At 54.6% G+C, this 22,526-nt stretch overlaps 1 protein-coding gene across 5 annotated transcripts in view; it reads left to right on the plus strand.

The window, feature by feature from the left end:
• TTC7A (tetratricopeptide repeat domain 7A) overlaps positions 1–22,526 on the plus strand; it is a 120,220-nt gene that overhangs the window by 70,023 nt on the left and 27,671 nt on the right. For all 5 annotated transcript variants that reach the window (XM_030310547.1, XM_030310546.1, XM_030310548.1 and 2 more), the window contains 5 exons: positions 1,245–1,362; positions 2,652–2,709; positions 3,834–3,906; positions 6,910–7,070; positions 22,328–22,444. In XM_030310547.1, the coding sequence (XP_030166407.1) occupies positions 1,245–1,362; positions 2,652–2,709; positions 3,834–3,906; positions 6,910–7,070; positions 22,328–22,444 (527 nt within the window). The remainder of the gene's footprint in view (positions 1–1,244; positions 1,363–2,651; positions 2,710–3,833; positions 3,907–6,909; positions 7,071–22,327; positions 22,445–22,526) is intronic.

Raw genomic sequence — 22,526 nt, forward strand, 5'->3', positions numbered from 1 at the left:
TTCTCTGCTCCTTCAGCCCTTTCCCTGCACAGAATGTACCCCGACTGTGCACAAAGGGCAGACTCCCCAACTAATCTCCCCTCTGCTGATGGCCTCTGTCTCGGGATCTCAACTCCACATTCCAGGGAGGGAGGGTCCACCGTCGCCCCGGCTATGGCCAGTGGTCAGGCCACAAGATGCACAGAGCTGACCCTCTCCTGCCAGGGTGGGGTGGCAGGGGACAAGAACAGGGTAGAAGCAGCACTGGCACGAGTGTCAGAAGCCAACTTGGGTTTGAATCTTGCTCCCTGGTTGTCTGAATTTATGGACCTCTGCTGGGGGCGAGATGCCCCACACAGGGGGCCTTGACATCTGGATGGCAGCGGGGCTTGGGGTATGGTCCCTTCAGCCCCCTAGCTGTGGGGCGGCTCCCATCTTTGTTGTCAGGAACACTAAGACCAGTACACTGCCATGCCAGGCATGTGGGCAGATGCCATACCTGGGCTGAGGAGGAGGGAGGGGGCCTCTTCAAGGCCTGTGGGCCATGAGTGGGCATGGCTGAGACCATCCCCCAGCTGTCCCCCGTCTCCCTGACTAGCCTGACCCCCGTGGGAGCCCCTCTTCGTGTCACGTGACACGTGTGATGGTGTGTGTGCACGTGACCTGCGCCAGTTGGTTCCTTTCCAACCGGAACAGTTCTTCCTGCTCCCGGGACAAAAACAGCCTCAGGCCTTTTTCCCCTGAAAAGTTTGAGCTCCCTGTGTCAGGGAGCCAGCTCACAGACAGAGCCAGAGTGGCAGCCTGCCCACTCTGCAGGGTGGGCGGTGTCCCCAGGGCCCAGTCCCCGAGCCCTGCCTGCCCCCCACCCCCACCAGCCCTGGCTTCCCTCTCTCTGCCACATAGGGCAGAGACAGACAGAGGCTCCTACAGAGGCCAGATGATGAAAGGAGCTTTCACCTGCTGGCCTGGTCCTGGGTCCATGCTCTAGGCAGAGTCCTTTTGGGGGAGCTAGAATGTCTGGAGCGAGGGAAGCTTTCTCCTCTGACACTGATCACAGGTCCTTGGGTTGCAGGGAGGAGTTCCAGGGAGTCGCTGATGGAGGAAACAGCCTTGATTCTTCCACTCCGTGGTTGTGTGGTCTCAGACAAGCCACGTGGCCTCTGGTTGTGCTGCCCACACATGAGGGATTGTAGTTCTGAGTGTCCCAGGCTGGTGACTGAGTCCAGGAAAGCCCTCCCACTGACCTTTGCCTGTCCTCTTTGCAGCTGGAGGAGGCAGAGCACTTTGCTACGATGGTGATCGACCTGAGGGAGGAAGCCGGAGAGTTCCTCTCCAAGGGCTACCTGGCACTGGGTCTCACCTACAGCCTGCAGGCCACTGACGGTGAGTGCCACAGCCTAGGGGCGTCCGCTTGGGGGGCTCAGACTTCCCAGCAGCCTCTCAGGCGTCTTGTCCCACCAGTGCCTACCCCCAACACATCTCCATTGAGTGCAGACACACACACACACACACACACACACACACACACACCCCTCAGTCCAGTTTCCAGTCTTTTACCCAGACTTCACACTCTTACACATGCCCTCTTCATGGACCCAGTTCTCCCCACCCTCCCAGGCCCCAGCTCCTGGGCAGAGGAGCTCATACCTGCCTCTAGAACTCCTGTAGTGCTTGTAGTCTGTACTGTGCTGCCTGCCCGAACCCCATGGTGTCTTTCTTCTGTTTTGCTCTTGCCCTCAGCACTGCTGTGACCTTCTAGGGTCTTTTAACCCCCCCTTGACATGTGGCATACTGCTGGGTACACAGTTGGTGCTTAATAAATACTTGTGCTTGGCGGATGGATTCCACTCCGGCCACCCCAAACCTGGCATTCTATCCCCAACCCTGCCAGCTCAGCTGTGTGTCCCCCCCACCCCCCATCGATGAGGCAGCCAACTATTTCTGTGTCGTTGCAGGAAGGGGAGTTATGGGGCCCCATGCAGACCAAACCTGGAAGAGTAATCTGACCAGGGCTGGGCTGGGGCCTGGATGACAATCATTTTAAAGCTTCCCAGGTAGTTCAGTCTGCAGCTAAGGCTTCAAACACCTGCCCTTAAAACGTAACACTTAAAATGTGTTAAAGTGGTGGGGCGCCTGGGTGGCTCAGTCAGTTGAGCATCCGACTTCTGCTCAGGTCATGATCTCACAGTCTGTGGGTTCGAGCTCAGAGCCTGGAGCCTGCTTCCAATCCTGTGTCTCCCTCTCTCTCTGCCCCTCCCCCACTCTCACTTTGTCTCACTCTGTCTCTCAAAAATAAATAAATGTAAAAAAAATTTTGCCAAAAAAAAAAAAATGTGTTAAAGTGGTTAAAAAAGAAGAAGCCTGTAGATAAGGAAGCCTGAGGAGGCATGTGGTGGTAACCTGTCTCTCAAGGCTCAGGTGGCCGTGGAAGGCCCTGGTGTGGCAAGAAACACGCCGGGAAGCTGGGGCCAAGTGGACACCTCACACCTACCCCTGGTAACGAGGGCGGTGGGTGGCATCAGTCCGGAACCACTGGAGTGTGCAAGCACTGGCCAGATAGGGCCCTGGTGGGGCCTCTCCCTGCAGAGCCTGAGTGGCCTGGATGGGGCGGGGCTGGGTCGGCACCCCTTCAGCAGCCGCTCATGGCTCTGTCTCCGTCTTGTCTCCTGCAGCGACTCTGAAATCCAAGCAAGACGAATTGCACCGGAAAGCACTGCAGACACTGGAGAGGTGAGGAGGGCCCCGCCACGGCACAGGCCCGAGGTAGCACATCCACATGCTTTATCCCAGTGAGCCCTCTGGTGTAAACTGAATGGTTTCCATCCCCATTTTATTGACCAGGACACCCAGCTCGGTGGGCAGGTAGAGTGCCCCCAGGCTTGGCCCCTGCCCTTGGGAGCTTAGGCCTCTAAAATGGGAGTGATAGCCCATTGTTGTTGTGATAATTATGTGAGATAACTAGAGACGCACCTTGTATTAGTAGCAGGGACACAGAATTGGTGTTTGCCTCCTCCCAGCCCAGTCTTCAACCAGAGGACTGTGAGAATCACCGCAACCCCCACCCCCACCCCCTTGCTCAGAGATATCCTGGCAACCAAGGTGGGGTCCTGGAGGGAAGGAGGGGAGGGGATGCCAGAGAAGCCCCTCCCCTGTGGTGGCCCTCCCTAGGCCTCCTCCTTGCTAAGTCCCTGACTCCATCCCAGCCTTGGGTCCCTCCCAAGGATCCTTCTGGGCTCCTCTGGCCTGTTGCAGGGCTCTGCCCTCCCAGCCCTGTGTGTCTTACTCCTTCTGAGGACTGATGTGGAAACTGCTGGTTTGGGGCCTGCTCTAGACTCCTGTGCCATCTTTGTGGGAACATGTAGCACATCCAGCCCCTCTCTGGGGCAGGTTGTTCCTGAACCCAGCGAGTCAGAAGAGTCTCATCCCCGCCAACCCCCGCTGAGCTGCCTGGGCTAGCTCTTCATTCTCAAGGCTTCTCTCCCAGAGAGGCCATTCCCAGGCCCTCCACGCACAGGAGTGTTCCCTTCTATCCTGTGATGGAGAGGTCAGGCTTCGGGCTCTGTACAAGGCCACCGCAGGGCCTCAGCCAGGCTAACAGTTGCCCAGAGTGAGAGGCAGTGCCCATCCCCCAGTCCTCCCCTCCCCAGATGGCCCCCCACCTCAGCAGAGCCAGCCCTCTTGGAGCCTGCTGCTGACGGGCTGCCAACACCATCTTCCCCTACCAGGCACCCTCTGAGAATCCTTGACATTTTGCCCTGCGGCACCCAACACAGGGCTGGCACACTGGAGGCGCACATCGCACACTGGGTGCTCAATCCTCACTGACTGACCTGTCGCTCCCTTTCCCTACACAGAGCCCAGCAGCTGGCGCCCGGTGACCCCCAGGTCATCCTCTATGTCTCCCTGCAGCTGGCCCTCGTCCGCCAGGTGGGTTGTCATATCTCCTGAGTCCCAGGTCCCCGAGGGCTGCGGGTCTGCTCCTGGCACCACTGCTGTTACTAGCCACGTGACCCTTTGCAAGTGACTTAACCTCTCTCAGTCTCTGTTTTTTTATCTGTTATCTGAGCATCTTCATATGCCACCTCAGAGGGACCTAGTAAGGATTGAGTCAGAAAATGTGGTAGAGCCCATGGGCACACAGGAAGGGATTATTCTCTGTCCTCACACTCCCTTGAACAGTGCGGTCTCCTGAGAAGTTGATGAGTGACCACAGGAAGTATTTATGTCCTCACCTCCACTGGGCTTTCTCCACAGATCTAGGAGAGCAGAGTGACTGACACACAGCTGTTTCTGTGGACCCCAGAGCTTGTCCCTGGCCTTGTGGACAGTACCATTAGGCTCAGCCTCTAGGACCTGGTAGGGGGCCTCCTATCCCCTGGCCACCTTGGCCCCACTGGAGCTACCACCACTGCCCAACCCACCTTCTTTCCCAAGCTGAGCAGCTGAGCTGTTGGTGCTGTGAGGACACTGGTCCGTCCAGGGATTAAGGCCAGGCAGTCATCCATCCAGTGGGTCACCTTTCATAAAAGGGCCAGGGCTCCCCGTTCTCCCAGGCCCTTGGGAACCTCTGCTTTTCATGTGCGTGCCTCACATAGGCTGGGGCTCGGTGCACACCCCTGGCCTCCAAAGCAGGACCTCTTGGCCTTGACCCAGTGAGCTGGTCTCTGGACCGTTCGGGGACTGCAGACAGCCTTGGCGCCCACAGCACAGCTCTCTGTATCTGCACCAAGGGAACTGGGCTGGCCTCTAGACTGTTGGAGAGAAGCCAACAGAGCCTCCATCCTCTGGTGGTCAGGTGATGGCGGCCCTGGCAATCGTGGGTGCTGCTGTGCCCCTCACTGAGCTGGGTGAGCCCTCCATCTGATGAGGAGGGTGCCCTTGGCCCTGTTTTATACTGCAGGAACTGGGACCCTGCCGAGCTTCAGCTCAGCCAGCACTGAAGCCAGGTTTCTGCTCCAGAGCCCATTCTGCCCCCATTAGACATGCCATGTGGCTCTAAGCATCCTGTGCCCTGACTCATTTAGAGCCTTATCTGCCAGCCTGCAGTTGGCCTCCTGGTCTGTGTCACCTCCTAGCCTCTGGTGTTGTATTCAGGTGGTCCCGCGAGCTGATCCTCCTGGCTCTGGGGTCAACTGGGTGCTTCATGCTGCTGTCTGCTTGACCTTCCTCTCAAGCCCTGCAGCAGCCTGGCTTTTCCCCTCACTGCACCCTTACTCCCATCACTGGGACCCCCATGCCCATACCTTTGTCCCAGCGCCTGTGTGTACCCTGACTGGATTCGTCACTCATCTCTCCCTGTCTCCTGTCTCAGCCTTTTTCTCCCCGGCGGCCCTGCTCTCCTTCCCTCTCCCTTTTGCTGCTTCTCTCCCCTCCTCTTGCACCTGCCCACCACCCTCCTCAACTCACTCTCCTGCCTCCACCTCCAGGCTGCCACCACCTGTCCCAGCCCTTTTCCCCCCCTGTGCCCCATGGTTCTAGACTCCAGGTCTTGGTTGAGGCACTTGGTACCTCTCTGCTGCTCTCCCCAAGGAACATCACTCTGCTCTGGTTTTGCAAGGAACACGGTCAGAAATACCTGAGACCACTGTATTTTAGCCTTCTGTATAAACACCAATCAAGTTCATGATAAACCTTTGGTGATATCTTTTTAATATCTTTAATTATTCAGCCACCTCTGGTGAATGGTGTCTGTCCTCCCAGAGAGATGGCAGGGCTAGGCCAGTGGAGCCTGGCACCCATTTTCCTTGGGGACTCCAGACCTTGGGAGCCTCAGGGAATGGACTCTGGGCTAAACCTGGCCTGCCTGGGTCTCTGGAGCCCTCCAGCCCATCTTGCTTGGAGCACGTGTGGCTGCCTGAGCAGTGACAGCTGTGGATTTAGATACTCAGCCCAGGATAATGGGGTGCTCTGGAGAATCGCCAGGGAGGAGTAGCCTTACGGAGACACAGGCAAGCTGAACCAGTGACCACTTAGCTTCCTTCACTTCCCTTGAACTTTCCACAAAAGGGAGCTCCCGTGGGAGGAGTCTCAGCCTGGCACTAGTGCTCACAGCAGGTGAGAGGCTGGGTGGACCCCTGGCTGGGGCCAGGTATACCCGGGACCATAGGCCCCTCAGGGAGCCTGGGAGGCCCACGTCTGAGGTTCGGTAAGGAGCAAGACTTTCTAGAAAAGAATCCCGAGCTTCCTGGGAGGATAGGGCCCTGACGTGGGTAGGGTTGCAAGAGCCGATGCAGCTGCCAGTCCTGAGGGTGTGAGAGAACACATCCCTCATGATGAGAAGGAAGAGGCTTACCTGCTTGGTCGCTGCCTGGGCTTTGGGGGCTTGAAGAGGGAAACGCACATTTTCACTCATGTCCAGGACGGTGCAGACGTTTTCTTACATCGTCTCATTCTCTCAGCCTCTGTAATGGGCGTGAACATTATCCTTACTTTGATGGCTAAGAATTGCAGCTCAGAGAGGCTACCCAAAGGGTCCAGCTAGGAAGTGGCAGAGCTGGGACCCATGCCCCCAGCTCACCCCAGAGCCTAAGCTCTTGCCACTATGACCCTCGGAGTGGGAAGAGGTATTTGTCTGCCAGCCTCCATCACCACATAAACCGTGCGGAGAAGAGGCCATCTCTCGGTCTGTAGCTCATGACCTGGGTAGCTTTCTTACAGCCCTGGCATCTGCCCAAACCCTTTGTGCCACACCATAATCCTGCTCCCCTTTAGGCCTGAGCAGCAGTGACTTCCCAGGCCTGACTTGGGACAGCAGACCCCTCTTGCCATGTCATTAGGGTGTGTTTTCTCATCAGAGCATGAGCCCTCCCCACCCAGGGCCCAGGAGCTCACTTGAGTCCGCTATGCCCTTGTTGGCAGGTGCTGGCACCAAAGTCCTGGGGGAGGTTGGGCCTTGGAGAAGGTCACTAAACTGGCAGTTTTCTCTGGCAGATCTCCAGTGCCATGGAGCAGCTGCAGGAGGCCCTGAAAATGTGCAGGGATGATGCCAATGCCCTCCACCTGCTGGCACTCCTCTTCTCTGCCCAGAAACACTACCAGCATGCCCTGGATGTTATCAACATGGCCATCACAGAGTATCCAGAGAACTTCAAGTGAGTTCCCTATGGACACTACAGGGCTGGGGGCCACCTGCCATAGACACAGGTGCCCATGCACACCTCACCCTGCCACATAGCCAGCCAGCACATACTGATTAAGTGCCTACTGCATGCACACTCCTGGCTGGAGGGTCAAGGTGGGGCATGGAAGACGTGTGGGGTCAGAGAATGGCTCTGGCATTCTGTGCCAGGAAGTGTCAGGTGGGGAGTGGTGAGCTCTCTATGGCAGCTGCAGGCTCCATGCGAGCTCTGGGGACCACAGAGGAGACTGTGCTCGAATGCACGTGCTCAAGCTGCTTCCCCCCGCCCGCCTGCCCCGGGCTCTGCATTTGAGCCTTATGGGGACACTGACCTGTGTAACTTAATCATAACCCTGGCACAGCCAGCCAAGGATGGATTCTAACATTGGCTTGGCTGGTGGAGGCCAAGTGAGCCATCCCCCTGCCTCCAAGCAGGCCACTGGCATTGGAGGAAAGGGGTTCTCTCCATCCAGAGCAGTCCCGGCCTCTCCCTCCATCCCTGGCTCCTCCGCACCCCCTATTTGCCACGTTGCCCAGATGCCCCTCTCTTTGGAGCAGGGTTCATGCTGCATTTGGCCCAGGCCATGGTGGGTGGGGCAGGACTAGACTTTCCTGCCCCCACCTATACAGAGAGGACCTGCTGCCACCCAACTAGGACACTGGGGAACAAGAGCCATGCTGGACCAGCTGAGGCAGGAGGTGCATGGCCCGCAGGAGGGAATGAGGAGGAGGCCAGTTGTCTTTTGATTTCTGCCCTCCCCCGCCCAGACACGTGACACTGGATATAATAGACCTTGTTTATCTGAATCCTGTGAACAGGGGATGAGGGGTCCCTGAGTGCCCCCATTCCCACCACATTCCACCTTCAGGTCTGAAGGAGGGCTATGTAAAACCAGCGAAGGGCAGTCCTGCTTCAGACAGCAGAAAAGAAGCATGGTCCTGGCTACCTTGAGGGATGACTCCATTGGCAGTGAAAACAGGTTCATGAAGAATTAGGGGGAAATTGGTGGGTGCCATAGCCATGTTAGGTGACAGAGGGAAGCCGCTATTGTCCCAGCCCGAGGAGGTTCCCTTCGTGTGGGGAGCCTGGGTGTCCACCTCTGTCCATCCCTAGCCCATCAGGGGGCAGGGCCGGCTTTCCTGTGCCTTTGGCCTCCTTCCGAGGATGCCGCGGGGAGCTTTGCCTGTGGACTCTGCGGGATGGCTTTGTCCTCGCCAGGGCTCAAGAAAGGTGCTTTGGGAGCAGCAGAGTGCCCTTAATGTAAGCTCCCCAGTGTGCCCCACTGAAGAGCAAGCCCCCAGATCAGTTCACTTGAAAAGGTAGGTCACTGAGGGAATATTACAACACAGATGAAATAGTGTGTGCAGACAAGAATGAGTTACCTTGTCTCATTAATCCCACACACAATACAGCAAGACCTACTGTGTAGAAGTTCATTTTTCACTTTCAGTAGAAATACAAAGAGGACCATGTTCCTTCTCTCCCGGTACCAGTTATCTCGCTGTTTTCCTAGCTATGTCCTCACAACTGTCAGGCAGGGTCTGCTACCAGCTGTGTGTGTGTGTGTGTGTGTGTGTGTGTGTGTGTACTCTGTTGTCAGGCTTTGATGGAAAAAGAAACCTTCCCCAAGAAAAGCTTCGAATCCTAGAGTGGGGAGGGGCTCCTCGCCCTGCCCCCAGGTCAGAACAGGCGTCACAGAAAGAGAGGTGAGGCCTGGTGTCACACATGGTTTTATCAGCAACTCCTTTTCCCAAGTGAAATCTTACATGCCAGTTGAGACGGTGTGGGAACAGAGGGGAGCAGAGCTGTCCTGATGGAAGCAGGGCAGGGGACTGTCATGCCATGCATCTGGCCCTTCCTCGGACCCCCAGTCCCAGCAGGGAGCTCTCCCCTCAACCCACTCCAGTGCCTGACGTCTCACCGCAGTGTCTCCTCCTAACTTCTGGGCTGAATTCTTTCTGCTGCCAGAATCTCATCCCCTGGCCTGAAGTGGGGAGGCTAATGGCACTTCACACTGTGTTGTGGGGGTGAGCCCTCTGGTTCTGCCTCAGCATCCTGACCCACCACAGGGGAGGTGCCTCCTGCTTCCTGGGCTCCGGGGCCTGGTGAGGAAGCCCCCTTCTCGGCAGCCTTTCCCTACTGTGTGGGCAGTGTGTGTGCCCTTCCCCTCAAGCATGCTTTCCGCCCCTCCCCGCCCCCTCAGGTGCACACTCCTTCACCTGGAAACGCTTCACTCACTGCAAGGACCTTCATGGGTGGTGGGGGAGGTGGTCCTTGCTGAGGTTGGTGACTCCTCCTTAGGAGGTGTGGGTGGGCTTTGGGGCCTCCAGGAATGCCTAGAACCAAACCATAACATTTGTGCCTATGTGTGTGTATCCAGGGAGATGACTTTCAGCAGATTCTCCAAGGGACCCTAAACGCAAAAAAGATGGCAAGCGCTTCCCCAGTGCAGACTGGGCTCTTGGTCAACTTGTAGGATAATTGTGCCCCTTTGTGTCAACTGTGCCCCTATTTCTTCAGGCAGGAGCCTTCTGAAGGGACAGCCTCTGCATGAGAAGACAGCTGTCCCATCCAGACTAGACTCCACGGGGTCACTGCTGGGGCCTTGGGAGCTTGGGCCATGGGGCTGGCAGCAGGGAGGCATCTTTGAAGTCCAAGCCCAAGAAGGGGAAGTGTTTGAGTCCCATCCCTAGGGTTCTTCCGTTTTGTGTCACTGCAGAGAGGCCTGGGGACCAGAGCATCCCATTCTCTGTGATGCCTCACTGTGCAAAGCGTGTCCACTGGGAACAGTGGGGATAGAGAAGCAGTGGCAGATTCTTTATCTCTAAGCCACCGTGAGCCCCTCACCTCCATGGCCATGAGGATCTCTGTCTTGATCAGAGCCAGCCCTAAAAGGCTGCAAAACTAAAAAATATCTACAGGCCACGTCTGGCCTTCCGAACTGTGAGACAGTGCATTTCTGTTATTTAAAATTAAGAAAAAAAAAATCAACCTTTAAAAAAAAATACACATATAAGAAGTTGGGAGTGGGTGTGGAAAATCCACCTACCATGTAGCTCTGTGGGGTGGCCATAGAGCATGACCGTGGCTTTTTGCAAATAAGGCAATACTATTCCCCACAGATGAAACCACAGAGCACAAAAACCCATGGATTAGCAGGAAATGTCATTGAGTCCATTACCGGCCAGGGATCACTGACAAATGTCATTGCTCTTTCAGTTAAAACTGCATCCTGGTCCCCCAGCTGCTCCCTGTGCTGGGAACAAGCTGTGTGTGGCTCCAGCTGTTGCCATGGCAGAGAATTCAACAGCCGGTCCAGTAAATATCATTGCAGTCAAACAAAAAGATCAAACCCCCTTCACCCTGACCTCAGTGCCCCCAGTGAGGTGTGTATGCCACCCTAAGAGCTCCCCACAGTGTGCTCCTAAGTGGCTGAGGCCTCTTGGAGGCTCTTTTCTGTAGAACCTGCCTGTGCATTGGCTCCCAGAGGCTGTCTTCATGAAGGAAGAGGCTGGCAGGCACATGTCAAGTATAGAGGAGGTACGGCACAGGGGACATGCCAGTGGGTGGGATGGAACCCTTTCCATGTGAGCTTGTCCCCACGTGAGGGCCACAGTTAGGTTCCTGCCCTCACTGGGTCATGCTCTTAACCTGTGCCACTTCCAGCAGCTTCCTCATCTGCCAAAGACATCTGTCCTGCCTCCCTCTGCCTCCAAGGTCTGTTGTGAGACTCGGGCAAGAGAAGGTCTCACAGTTGGTTTAGAAGCATGCTCAAGGGCAGCAGTGTGGGGCATTCTGGAAGGTAGTGCACCAACAGTGTAAGACAGCAATGTGGCAGCTGAGGGTAGGGTGTGTGATGGGCCTGGAGCTGGAGGAGGGAACCGTTAGCAGGAGGGCAGGGAGGCGCAGGCCGAGGCAGGAAGCCCTGTGGGAAGGTGTCGAAGTTCCTTAGCTGCAACGGATGCTACCCTTCCTACAGGCAGTCTTAAGACTCCTGGAGAAAAACCCAGCCCTCATGGAGCTGAACTTCTGAAAATCCCCCTAAATTCAGGGATTAGAAAGCAAAAGCAAAGAGGATCTTGATTTCTGTGCTGTGGGATGACCTTTAGTTAATGGAGCTCGGGTTTAAAAGGCAGAAACGTGATGAGGCAGAGACTGATGGCCCCGTGGGGACAGTGTGAACCTGGCACGGGGGCAACCAGACACCCTGAGCAGCTTCCTGAAATCCTGAGGGCTTCTGACTAAGCCCTGGACACATGTGCTGGTCGGGCCGTCCCTGGCCAGCCTGCAGGGGGCCTCAGGGGGGCAGCAAACTCCCTATTTGGACCTGGGTTCCAAGCCAGCCAGGCGGTGGAATGTGAGCGGTCTCTGTCCTGTGTGAGCTGGAGGCTGCCTGTGCTAGTCCTTCCTCCTCATCCAGGCTAGGGGAGGCAGCTGGGAGGCTCTGCTGGGGAGGGGCAGGAATATGGGGTCAAGGGGAACGGACCACTGATAAGCATGGTTCCTGAAGCTGGGGCTCCATGGGCACTGGTTTTAGGTAACAGATTCCTTGTGCTTTAGTCAGTGCACTTGTAGTGAGGGTCACCATGGTAACCAAACAAAATTCCTAGGCTAATGATGGGAGCTTTCCAATAACCAGCCTGTCAGTCACTGCCCCCACCCCATGTCTGGCAGCCTGCCAGACCGGTTTTGAAAGCCCAGACTGTGGGTGGACTGGTGGGTGCAGGGTCAGGCTAGGCCCTTTTGGGAGTTTCTGCCTGGCCCAGCCCAGGATCTGGGGGACTTGGAAGATCCTAGGGGAAGGTGTATCAGAGTCCGGACGCACTCCCCTGGTGCAGGAATAATATGGCCCTCTCAACAAGCTGGAGCTTGTCATGTATAAACAAACTATAGGCACGGCCATCTCCCCCAGGAAACCTAGGCTGTTTTGGAAAATGTTTGAGCTGATAACTAGGCATGAGCTGGGGCCAGATGTTGGCTGATTGTAGTTAAGGTGAACTATGGCCTCAAGGGCACTTCTCTGATCTACCTGGCCTGCCTCACCTTTTTCTCAGGTTGCATGGGATATGTTTCTAGCCGTGCATTCCACCAGGCAGAAGGATCAGAGTCCTGGGCCTGTCTTAACATTTCTGACTTAAACCCAGTGTGTTTATTGGATGGCTCTTACTAGGGACTTGTAGTAGATCAAAAAGACACTTAAAATACCAACACTCCAGTGAGGGGGCTGGAATCAAAGGTATTAACACAAACATAGTTTATCACTTTGCTGGATTCATTAAACATTTTTGGCCGCCACAGCCCCCAGTGAGGACAAGAGCCAGGGGTTAAACTTGCAGGCCATGTGGCTGAGGGAAGTGTTAAGCCAGGCGTAATCACTGGCACCAGCACTTTCTTCCCCAAAGGTCAGTTCCTCATCAGCTAAGCTGGTTTGACATTCAGCATTTCCCTTCACTGGTTGTTCTGTGGAGCCTCCTGTGATCTTGCTCTGTGTGACACTGTAGTCAGACAGAGTCCTCAGTCTCCCCATGGCAGTCTGCTTGTGCTCAGACAGGCGGGTGGATGACCCAGGTTATTTTGTTTGTTTGGGGTAGAGAGAAAGGAAAGGAAGGTATTATTTGCAGTTTTTTCCAAAAGGAATTCTTTACTTGTTGAAGTGATTTTAGCCCTTGGTTTCCTGATCCTCACTCCCTGATCTCCTGGCTTACAACATTTACTGGAGATAGGCACTGTGGCCGAGCCCCAAGAGAAAGCCTTTCTGCCTCTGGGAGAGAGGGCATTCTTGCCCTTGAGGCAGGGCTGGCCTCCCTGCTACAGTGGGTGGTCGTAGGGTCCCAAGTGTGTGCTCAGTGGGTTGAGATTATAGACTAAGATGAAGGTGTTTGCCTCTTGGTGTCTTATACTAGGTTGGGAGCCTACCTTTGTTCCACCTAGGGACCTTCTTTCTGGATGTGCTTCCACTCCTGAATGGTTATGGAAAGGCTCTGCATGGTTTGTGTTCTTATCTTTCAAGATCACGCATTTGTGTTTGTAGAGTCATCTGGAGATAACTGGAGGTAGCAGTAGCTGAGGGAAGCAGGGTCTGGAGGCCTGCCGGGTCAGCCTTGGGTCTGCACAGATAAGAAGGCCTTGCCATGGGGCACTTGGGTGGCTCAGTCGGTTAAGTGTCCTTCTTGATTTCAGCTCAGGTCATGATCTCACTGTTCATGGGATCAATCCCCACATCAGGCTCTGTGCTGACAGCGAGGAGCCTGCTTGGGATTCTGTCTCTCCCTTTCTCTCTCCCTCTCTCTCAAAATAAGTAAATAAACAGAAAAAAAAAAAAAAAAAAAAAAAAAAGAAGGCCTTGCCATGCAGCCAGCCATCAGAGAGTTTAGGGAACCCTCTCAGAAATGCCCTGAGGCTATTCTCCAGGCAGGGGCAGGACTTTTGAAGCAAGGAGGAGCTGATTTCAGGAATTGGAAGCTTGCTGGCTATCAGGGAGGTAGGTTGGGCAAGGGAGGGGGGAGCGGGGCATGGCGGAGAGTAGGAGAGAGAGTCTTAAGCAGGGTCCATGCTCAGCTCGGAGCCCAACACTGGGCTCAGCCCCACAACCCTGGGATTATGACCTGAGCCAAAATCAAGAGTCAGATGATGTTTGTCCAACTGAGCCACCCAAGTGCCCCAAAATCAGTTCACTTTGAATGAATTCATTAAGAGGTGAGGGATCAGTGTGAGCCTTAAAAGATTAGGGTACATGGGTCATTTAATCCTCCAGACCCAAGGTAAAATCATTGGTTTTTACAGCTAAGAGCTGCCATCAGGGTCCCTTCCATGTTTGGGGTAAGTCTCTGGGAAGGGAAGAAAGCTGGGCTTCACTATGGCCTTTCAGGGAGGTCACTCCTCTTAGAGTCACTTTAAGATAACACCCTCAAAGAGCATGTGTGTGAGTTTAACCAGTTAATTTCCCTGGTGGAGTCTCTCAGAGGCATGGAATTTGGTAGAGTGTATGTGACCTGTGTTGCCCAGGACCTGCCTGGCTTCCTGGGCCACTGGTTAGAGCCACGTGCTGGAGCCTGGTGACCCCACAGCCTGAATGAGGGCAAGGGGGTGAGCCAACTCCTACCAGAGGGCCTGCTTCTTCCCTTCCCCTGTCCCTTCCCATCCGTGGGTGGGGCCTCTGTGCCTAGTCAGCTGGGCAACCTGCCCCACTTTCAAGTCCTCATCCCTGCTGGGCCAGCCTTCCTCTCTAGCTACCCTGAAAGCCCCCCACCCCTCACTCCTGTTGGTCAAAACTGAACCACTCCATTGAGTACTGGATTCTCTTCTAGTTTGTTCCCTGATTGCCTGGGATATACAGTTTGAGCTTCCCCGTGGTGATGGAAGCACCTTCAGAGCAGACTGTGGCCTGCACCCTGCCTCCCCCTCCTCCCTGTGGGGGACCCACAGCTGGGCACCCACACACCGCAGTAGACCCTCCGACGGGTAGACCACAGGAATCATTTTGTTTGTTACTCTGGAGGGAAGGAGGGAACCCACAGGGATGTTGGCGTCTTACAGCCCTCATTCCACTTACCCTGTTTTGTTGTTTGGGTGTGTTTACTTTTTGCTCTTTGCAGCCCTCCTACTTGAAAAGATGAAGAAGCTAATGGGAAAGCTAGATGATATCTCAGGGTCAGACAGCTGGTACAGGGCAGAGAAGAGGCCAGAACCCAAGCCGCGTGGCGGGCTGAACAACCCTGAGACGCTCGAACCCCGTGTGCTTCGATAATAACAAGACAGCAGTGCGCCCAGTGCGTGCTCTGCACCAGACATTGCTCTAAGCACTCTAAATGCATTAACTCCCTGATCCCCTCAGGGACCCCAGGAGATAGAGCAACCGTATTACTCTCACTTTACAAATGAAGGCATAAGTAAGCAAACTGTACGTCATCGTAATCGAGGCTGGGTGAATAATGGCAGGTAGGGCAAACCTGGATCGAGGGCTTTATCAAGTAAGAACGCCCTGCTAGGCCTTAATGTGCATTGTTTCCACATAACAACCCTCCCTCCCCCCTGCCCCTCCCCGGCCGGTATACAATACTATATAAAATGCTGTCATTCCCATTTTACAGATACAAAACTGAGGTTCTGAGAAGTTAAAGTGACTTGACCCGGTGGTCACATGGCTAGAAAAAGGGAAACCAGGGTTTGACTCGAATCATCAGACTGGGACCCTGCTTTTCAGCACTGAGTCGGACCTGGGGCATGTAAGGTGGGGCCCAATTCCTGTGTATCCTTGGTGCAATGTACAGGCTCTGGCCTCCTGGCCCAGGAGTTAGACTTTCCAGAGGCGTGGCCGCCTGACTCAAAGAATAGCCTGCTTTTTCACTCAATTATGTGTTTTCTGTAAAAATAGAACTCTTCATTAAAACAGCACAGCACAGCCATCAGCCAGAATTACTAATTACTGTCCTTTAAAGAGATAATTCCCCCTTTTGTGCATTCGCCACACCTGCCGCCATCCCCTCCCCCACCATGGAAGGCTCCCACAATGGTCAGGAGCCAGAGGGATGGGGCTGGTGGGACCACAAAGAATGAACAGTTCCACAGGGCGATGCAGCCTGTCTTCTTGGGACTTCTCTGAATCTGGGAATGCCCACAACTCTCCAGAGGCCTCAGTGAGTCCCTATGGCTCAACCTCCTTCTGTTATTCAGCAGATTTGTTGACATTAGGTCAGGCACTGGGGATACAAAGAGAAGAAAGATATGTTCCCTGCCGGTCACGGGGTCCACTACGGAAGACTGGCAATGATGGTGTGGACTCAGAAGACCTGTCTCGAGGGGTGGCTGTGCACCAGGGCTGCCTTTATAGGCTCTATTGCCCTTAGTCCTCCCAGCAGCCTTCCTGGGTGGTTCCGTTACTGTCCCAGGGAGGTGAAGGCACTTGCCAGGAGGTGCCAGGGCCTGGGAGTGCACCTGCACCGTCTGTTTCCTCCCATTTGATGGGGAACGAGGCACGGGCCAGAGGTGGGTCCTTCCAGTAGACAGCAATGGCCATGTTCAGGTGTTTATTGCATATGTTGAGAATTTTATAGGGAGCCATTTTCAGGAACATGGAAGTGAAAATGTGGACCTGTTGTGCTTGCCACCCACACGGCCCACATCCTTCCCTGCAGCCAGCTCTTCTCTGCTGGTATTCCCCGACCTCCAGGAATGGGGTGCTGGAGGGAGCAGCCAGGGAGGGGACACAGGAAAAGTGATTGGAGGCTCCTGGAAAGGGGAATGGACAAGATGACCTTTGACCCCAGGCTATTGCTTGCTTAGCTAGAGCCATCTTCACAAAAATATCCCCCATTTACAAAATAATTCTTTTTAAAAAAAATATATTTTTTGGAAAGGCTCACGTTCATCCAGTTCCGAAGAGGCTCACCCTAAGATATCTCCTCTTTATGGCAGTGGGAAGAAAAATGATTTTTCTTTGCCTCAGATGGGAACGGTTCCAAGTCTTAATCCTTTTGACAAATAATTAGGAGGCTGATCCTGCCCCAGGAGCATGGGCCAGGCAGGGCCCAGGAAGAGAGGGAGGAGAAGGATGCCAGGCTGACCATCACTCTTTGAGAACCTCCTTCATCAGCTGCTGGCCCGAGCGACTGGGAAGATGGTCAGAGATGCCCCGTGGTGACACCCAGAGACACTGGCCTTGCTGGTCTCTGTCTTCCCCCACAAGAGGAGGGCTGGCCCAGATGCAGAGGGCTGCAGACAGACTCTGCCAGGCTGAGACATTTCATGGTCCAGCAGGGGCTGGCTCTGTTCAGGTCAGCTGAGCATCTGTCCGTGCCCCCAGGGTGCTGGAGTGTGCAGGTGATGCGGGAGGTGGCAGGTCCCTGCCTTGATCAGAGCACTGTGGTAGATGAAGTGTGTGGGGAGAATGATGGCTGAGGGAGCACACAGCCTGGGCATGAGGTGGCCAGTGTGGACTACCATGGCTCAGGTAGCATTCTTTGGGAGGGTGTGGGCTCCTGGAGAGTGGCCTTGTGGCCTCACTGGGCCTCCCTACTAGGACCAGGGCACACATGCCACTTCGACTGGACAGGACTGTGGAGTCCAGGACCCAGGACTCCTTCCTGTAGGCCCAGCAGCCTCACCCCTGCAGCAGGACAGAGCACATGGTGTGTTTACATAGACTCTTGCTCCTTCCTCTCCCCAGAGAGAACACTCGCTTTCACATCTGCCTTCAGATGCAAGGCGTGGGAAGAGCATTCAGTCTTGTAAGACCTTGGTGTTTATTCGGTATGGGCTTCCACAGCTTGACACACAGGAAAGTGCTGGCAAGAGGGGGTGCTTCAACCTAGTCGGCTGGGGCTCCGTCCATCCCCTCCTGTCCTCTTCCTTTCTCACACCCTTCTTAAGTCCCGGGAGCCACAAGGAGGGCCCCCTGCCTTGCCAAACAGGCCATGAGGTTCAGGGGTTTTCTGGGAGCCTTCAGAGGCATGAGGCATAGAAACTGCTTTTCCGGGTCGTCTACACCAGCAGTGTGAAAGCAAGAGTCCCTTCCCACAGCCTCAGCAGGCCCATGCTTGAGGACTGAATGCAGCTGCAGTTTCTCAGCTGCTGCTTATAGGTCATTGCAGTTCATCTAGTGGGAGACCTCACTCCTGTTTTACTGGAACCTGTGACATGCCCTGCTGGGTGACCACAGAGCTGGGGCTTTGGCTCAGGTTTCTCACTCCTAGGCCAGTGTCTGTCCACTCTGAGCGACATCACAGTGCAGGGTCTGAGAACAGCAGCGTGGCCATTCCTCTCCCACAGTGGCTTCCGTCAGGGTGTGAGAGGGCTGCTAGGTGCCCATGTTCTGGGGCTTCCTGTCTCAGAGACATCCCTTGGTTGTACTTCTGGCTCTGCCTGGGTGACTGTCTTCCAGGATGAAGACCCTGAATCACAAGGAGTCAGACATCTTCATGTCCTACCCAGAACCCCCTGCTGCTTCCCAGGCTCTGTAAAACTTTGCTTCCAGACAGCTTAAAACAGACTCGGCCGGCACGTTGCTCGTTGGCTACATGAGTCCAGCCCACTCTGCGGTTATGAGGCACCAAGTGAACAGATTTCCTCTCCTACCTCCTAACCAAGACCCAGCAGTGGGAAGTGGGGGTGGTAGAAATCAGCTCTGATTTAACATGGACTGTGAGACCCCTGAGTGTGGCCAGATGGTTGTAACAACACACATTTTCACAAACTAAGCAGACACCATGCGCTCGGCTCTGTGCCGGGCACTGGAGAGGCGAGGAGGACCCTGATGTGGGAAGCAGGGCCCTGGCCTGCAAGTACCTGCCATCCAGGTGGAGACACGTGGCGGGACACAGGACAACATAAATAGTAGTTTTACCATCTGTAGGCGGGACCAGACACACACTGTGTCCAGATTATTTGAATTTAAAAATGCTTGATATAAATTTATCTGTGTTATTAAACTCATAAGCCTGTGTGGCAAAAAGATAAATATATAAAAACACATATATAGATAGATAATATCTAGAGATATAAGTCTATACTGTGTAAGTGCTAAGTAAAAACTACTGAATATTCAGAGAAGAGCAAGGGTGGTCACGCTGGAGGAGGACTAGAACCACCGAATTAAAATAGTGGGCTTTTTTCAAGTCTCAGAATCCTTTCTTCAAATGACGTTTTAGATTCATTTTGGTGTATAAAGCAGGCATGCCAGGGACTGGGCTGAAGGGGTGGGGTGCCCAGGAAGCACCAGGTTCTGATGAGGCTCTGGCCTCTTGTGTGGGCTGGAAAGTGTTGCCCACCAGCCACAGTGGCACACCAGTGCTCTGCCAGCCTTCTTGTCCTGTTGTGCAAAGAACTGGGCCACCCATCCTGGCCAAGGGGACGGAGAGGAGCCCTGTGCTGTGACAGGGAGTGGGGGAGGGCAGGGGAGAGAGTTCAGCAGTGAATTGGATGCATGCCAGCAGGTGTGCAGATAACCAAGTCCCACATAGTGAAGGCTCTCCAGAAGGGGTATGTGTACAACCCCCACAGGGACACACAGAAGGTCAGAGGGTGACATCTGGTTGGGAGTTGGCCGGATGTTGGAGGGAAAGGGGAAGTCCTAGCAAGAGCGATGACATGAAGCAGGACACAGATGAGTCCAGGAGCCTGTCCTCCAGTTCAGGTTGCTAATACCCATATGAGCAGCACGTGGGTGCCCAAGGGCATGGGAGGAGAGGCGGGAATGGAAGGTGGCTGCACAAAGGCACTTGAATTGATGTCATGGACAGTCAGGGCAGGGTTCTTTGTTGAGGAAATTCCCTCTTGGCACTGCTGAACTGTGATACTAAGGAGATCTCAGGAGCTAATCTGGAGCCTCCCAGGATCCGGGAGTGAAGGATCTGACCAGAGGGTGACTATTGGAGCGCTTGCCCCAGCCCAGAAAGGATGTGGTTTGGTTGAGAAATTCCGTTCTGGGTCACTCACACTAATGGAATGTCAGCAGCCGTGAGGATAACAGCCTGTGTTGGTAGAAGACACTATGCCAGCTCAGCTTTTAGCCACTTCTGTTCTAGGCACATGGTGTGGTCAGGTCTGCCACTCATCCTGGCTCTCAGGGATGCAGGGAACAGGAGGGGGTCTGGGCCTGGCAGAGAGGAGCTGAAGAGGAGGCATGTCTGGGGAGATGGGGTACCAGGGCAATGCTTCGGGGCTGGTCCGCCCAGGGAGCTGTCCCAGGAACCAGCCTGGCCCCACCCTAAGTGGCCTTGCCCAGGGGACTCTGCTGCTCTGGTTGTCTGAAGGGGGGCGGGGAGGGCAGCCTTAGAATGGACTTGAGCCTGGATGTTCCCCACACCGGCAGGAAGGGGTCTTCACGCCTCATCAACACCTTCTCCAGCCACTGGTTCCCCCCTTCCCAATGCTTTACCTCTCCCCCAACTCCCAACCATGTGCCTTCCCACCATCCTTTTTTTTTTTTTTTTTAATCCTTTTAGGTTTTATTTATTTCTGAGAGTGAGAGAGCATGTGCGCACAAGCGGGGGAGGGGCAGAGAGAATCCCAAGCAGGATCCACGCTGTCAGCACAGTGCCCAACAGCATAGAGCCCTTGGGTCTCAATCCCACAAACCGTGAGATCATGACCTGAGCTGAAACTGACTGAGCCACCCTCCTTTTCATCAAACACCAGCCCCAGCAAGATCCCTTATCTCTTCCTTCATTGCACTGAGTCTGATCCAGTTGATTATCACTTGATAATCAGCACCTGATTAGCTGGGCAATTTGTCATTTTTAGCACTAATTGTTATCTTGAAGGCAGAAATCATGTTTTCTACTCCATATTCCTGAAGCAGAGGTTCCTAATACTTGTGGAGTGTTGGACCCTTCGAGAATCCAGGAAGGAAGAGTAGGGATGGCAGATCCAGTTTTCCCCAGCAGCTGCCCACCAAGATGCAGAGACCATGCTCCTGCCCAGGCCTGTGCAGTCTAAACTGTGGGGACCCCAGTTTCTGGCCTCCCTAGGCCTCCCTGTAAGCCAGCCAGGCAATTCACTAGTAGATGTTCTAAGGGCACAAGGCATCCTAAGGGTCTGAGAAGTCTCCCTGGAGAAGGTGGGATATAAGGTCAAGCTTGAAAGGGGATGAACATGGAGAGACGAGGCCAGGGGAGGGTGGGGGTGCCAGGGTCCTGTGAGCAGAGGCAGAAAATGCACATGCATTTTTGAGGAAAGGTGAGGAGGAAAAATAATAATTGGCCAGAATTCAAACCTCCTCCTCTGAAAAGAGAACTGGGGCAAATTCCACTCTGATCTTCATTCTGTAGCAGCAAGTCACAATCTAAGAAAAACAAGGTGTGAGAAGCAAGGAGCAGAGTGAGGCCATCAACGTCCTTCATCAGGCTGGAGGCCCAGGTCTCAGCACAAGGTCTCAGGCCAGGGCTCCAAGTGCGCGAAAAGGTCAGAGGGGAAAGCTCCCAGGTGGAGGCTGGCCTCCCTGTACGGTGCCTCCAGCCTCAGATCACAGGATGCACCCTGTCTAGATGCAGGACTCCACTTCTATGAGGGCCCGTGTGCCAACCTCAGATGGTCCAGCAGAACTAACCGGGCAGCGATCAAGTACAGGGCCTGACAGTCATGTGGGTTTGTCCCAACAGCGATGCCAGGATTAACAGGGCCTCATGCTCACCGCCCAGTGAGAACCAGAGCCACAGCCTTGTTTGGGTCTCAGTGGCTCAGCCAAGTTCACATGCTGCCCAGGCAGCTGGTGTGCATCAGTGTGGCTGGCAGTACCCACAGTATAAAGAATGCAGTACTTCCACAGCCATTAGTGAATCGCCACTGCCTTGAATGTCCTTAGTGTCCCCGGCTGCCTTGACCCTCCCCTGGGACCCCAATACTCCCTGACAACTGAAAGGTCAACACCTGGCACAGCAGGTCTCCCAGCCCCCCACCCCCGCCCCAGTTATGGTGAGCAGTGTTCTAACGGTCTCTGCTATGTCCAGGACAGAGGAAGGGAGCTGTCGGCCCCTCCTGTGGTCCCACCTTCTGGTGGGAGCAGCCCTTCCCCTCTCCTCCCAGCCCCCTTCAGGGCCACATCCCCACATCCAGCAGCATCCTGACCTCAGAGGACGCCCAGTTTTCAGGTTGAAAGAGATTCTGAAGTTGCTGCCTCCCTTTGCAGAGCAACTGTGTTCCTAAATGGCGACTGAATAGGACTTGGTGTCACTTGAATCCTATTGCACATATAAGGGGAGCTGGCTGTTTTAGGAAATCCAGTGAAGAATTCTTTGGTAAAGTAACACATGACTGATGACACTCCTCATGTATCCAGGGTCAGGAAACAGTTTGCAGTTCAGTTTAGGAGATGTTAATTGAGCATTTATTGTGCGCTGGCAAGGTCTAAAGCACAAGTCTGCCCTTTAGGTAACCTTTCTTTTTCAGTTCCTTGCTTAGCTCCATTCCTGGATGAGCAATTGCTTTCTGGGTCTCTCATATACAAGGTTCACTGGGAGCCTGTGGGGTGTGTGAATATAAAAATGGCCACATGGTCACTGAGGATGGTGCATACCGTGGATGTGGTTAAGAGGAACAAACAAAGCAAGACTAGCAGACACACCTAACAGTGCTTCAGAGAGTGGGGCAGGAGAGTATCTGATCAGGGGCCAAGTGGATGAGAGGAGCGGGCAGCACGGTGGGGCAGAATCCCTTGGGTTCCCAGCCTGGGAGGAAGACCAAGGGAAAGGGGGCCCTCTCAGGGACGTGCTAACTGTTCCTGTCCTTCCCTGCAGCCTGATGTTCACCAAGGTGAAGCTGGAGCAGGTCCTGAAAGGCCCGGAGGAAGCCCTTGTGACCTGCAGACAAATGCTGCGGCTGTGGCAGACCCTGTACAGCTTCTCCCAGCTGGGGTGAGTGGCCATCATCATCCTTGGGGTCGCCCAGGGGGTGGAGGGCAGCACTGACAGGGGGTGGTTGCCAGGGCAACAGCCC

The sequence above is a fragment of the Lynx canadensis genome, chromosome A3 (assembly GCF_007474595.2).
Source record: "Lynx canadensis isolate LIC74 chromosome A3, mLynCan4.pri.v2, whole genome shotgun sequence".
NCBI lineage: Eukaryota > Metazoa > Chordata > Mammalia > Carnivora > Felidae > Lynx > Lynx canadensis.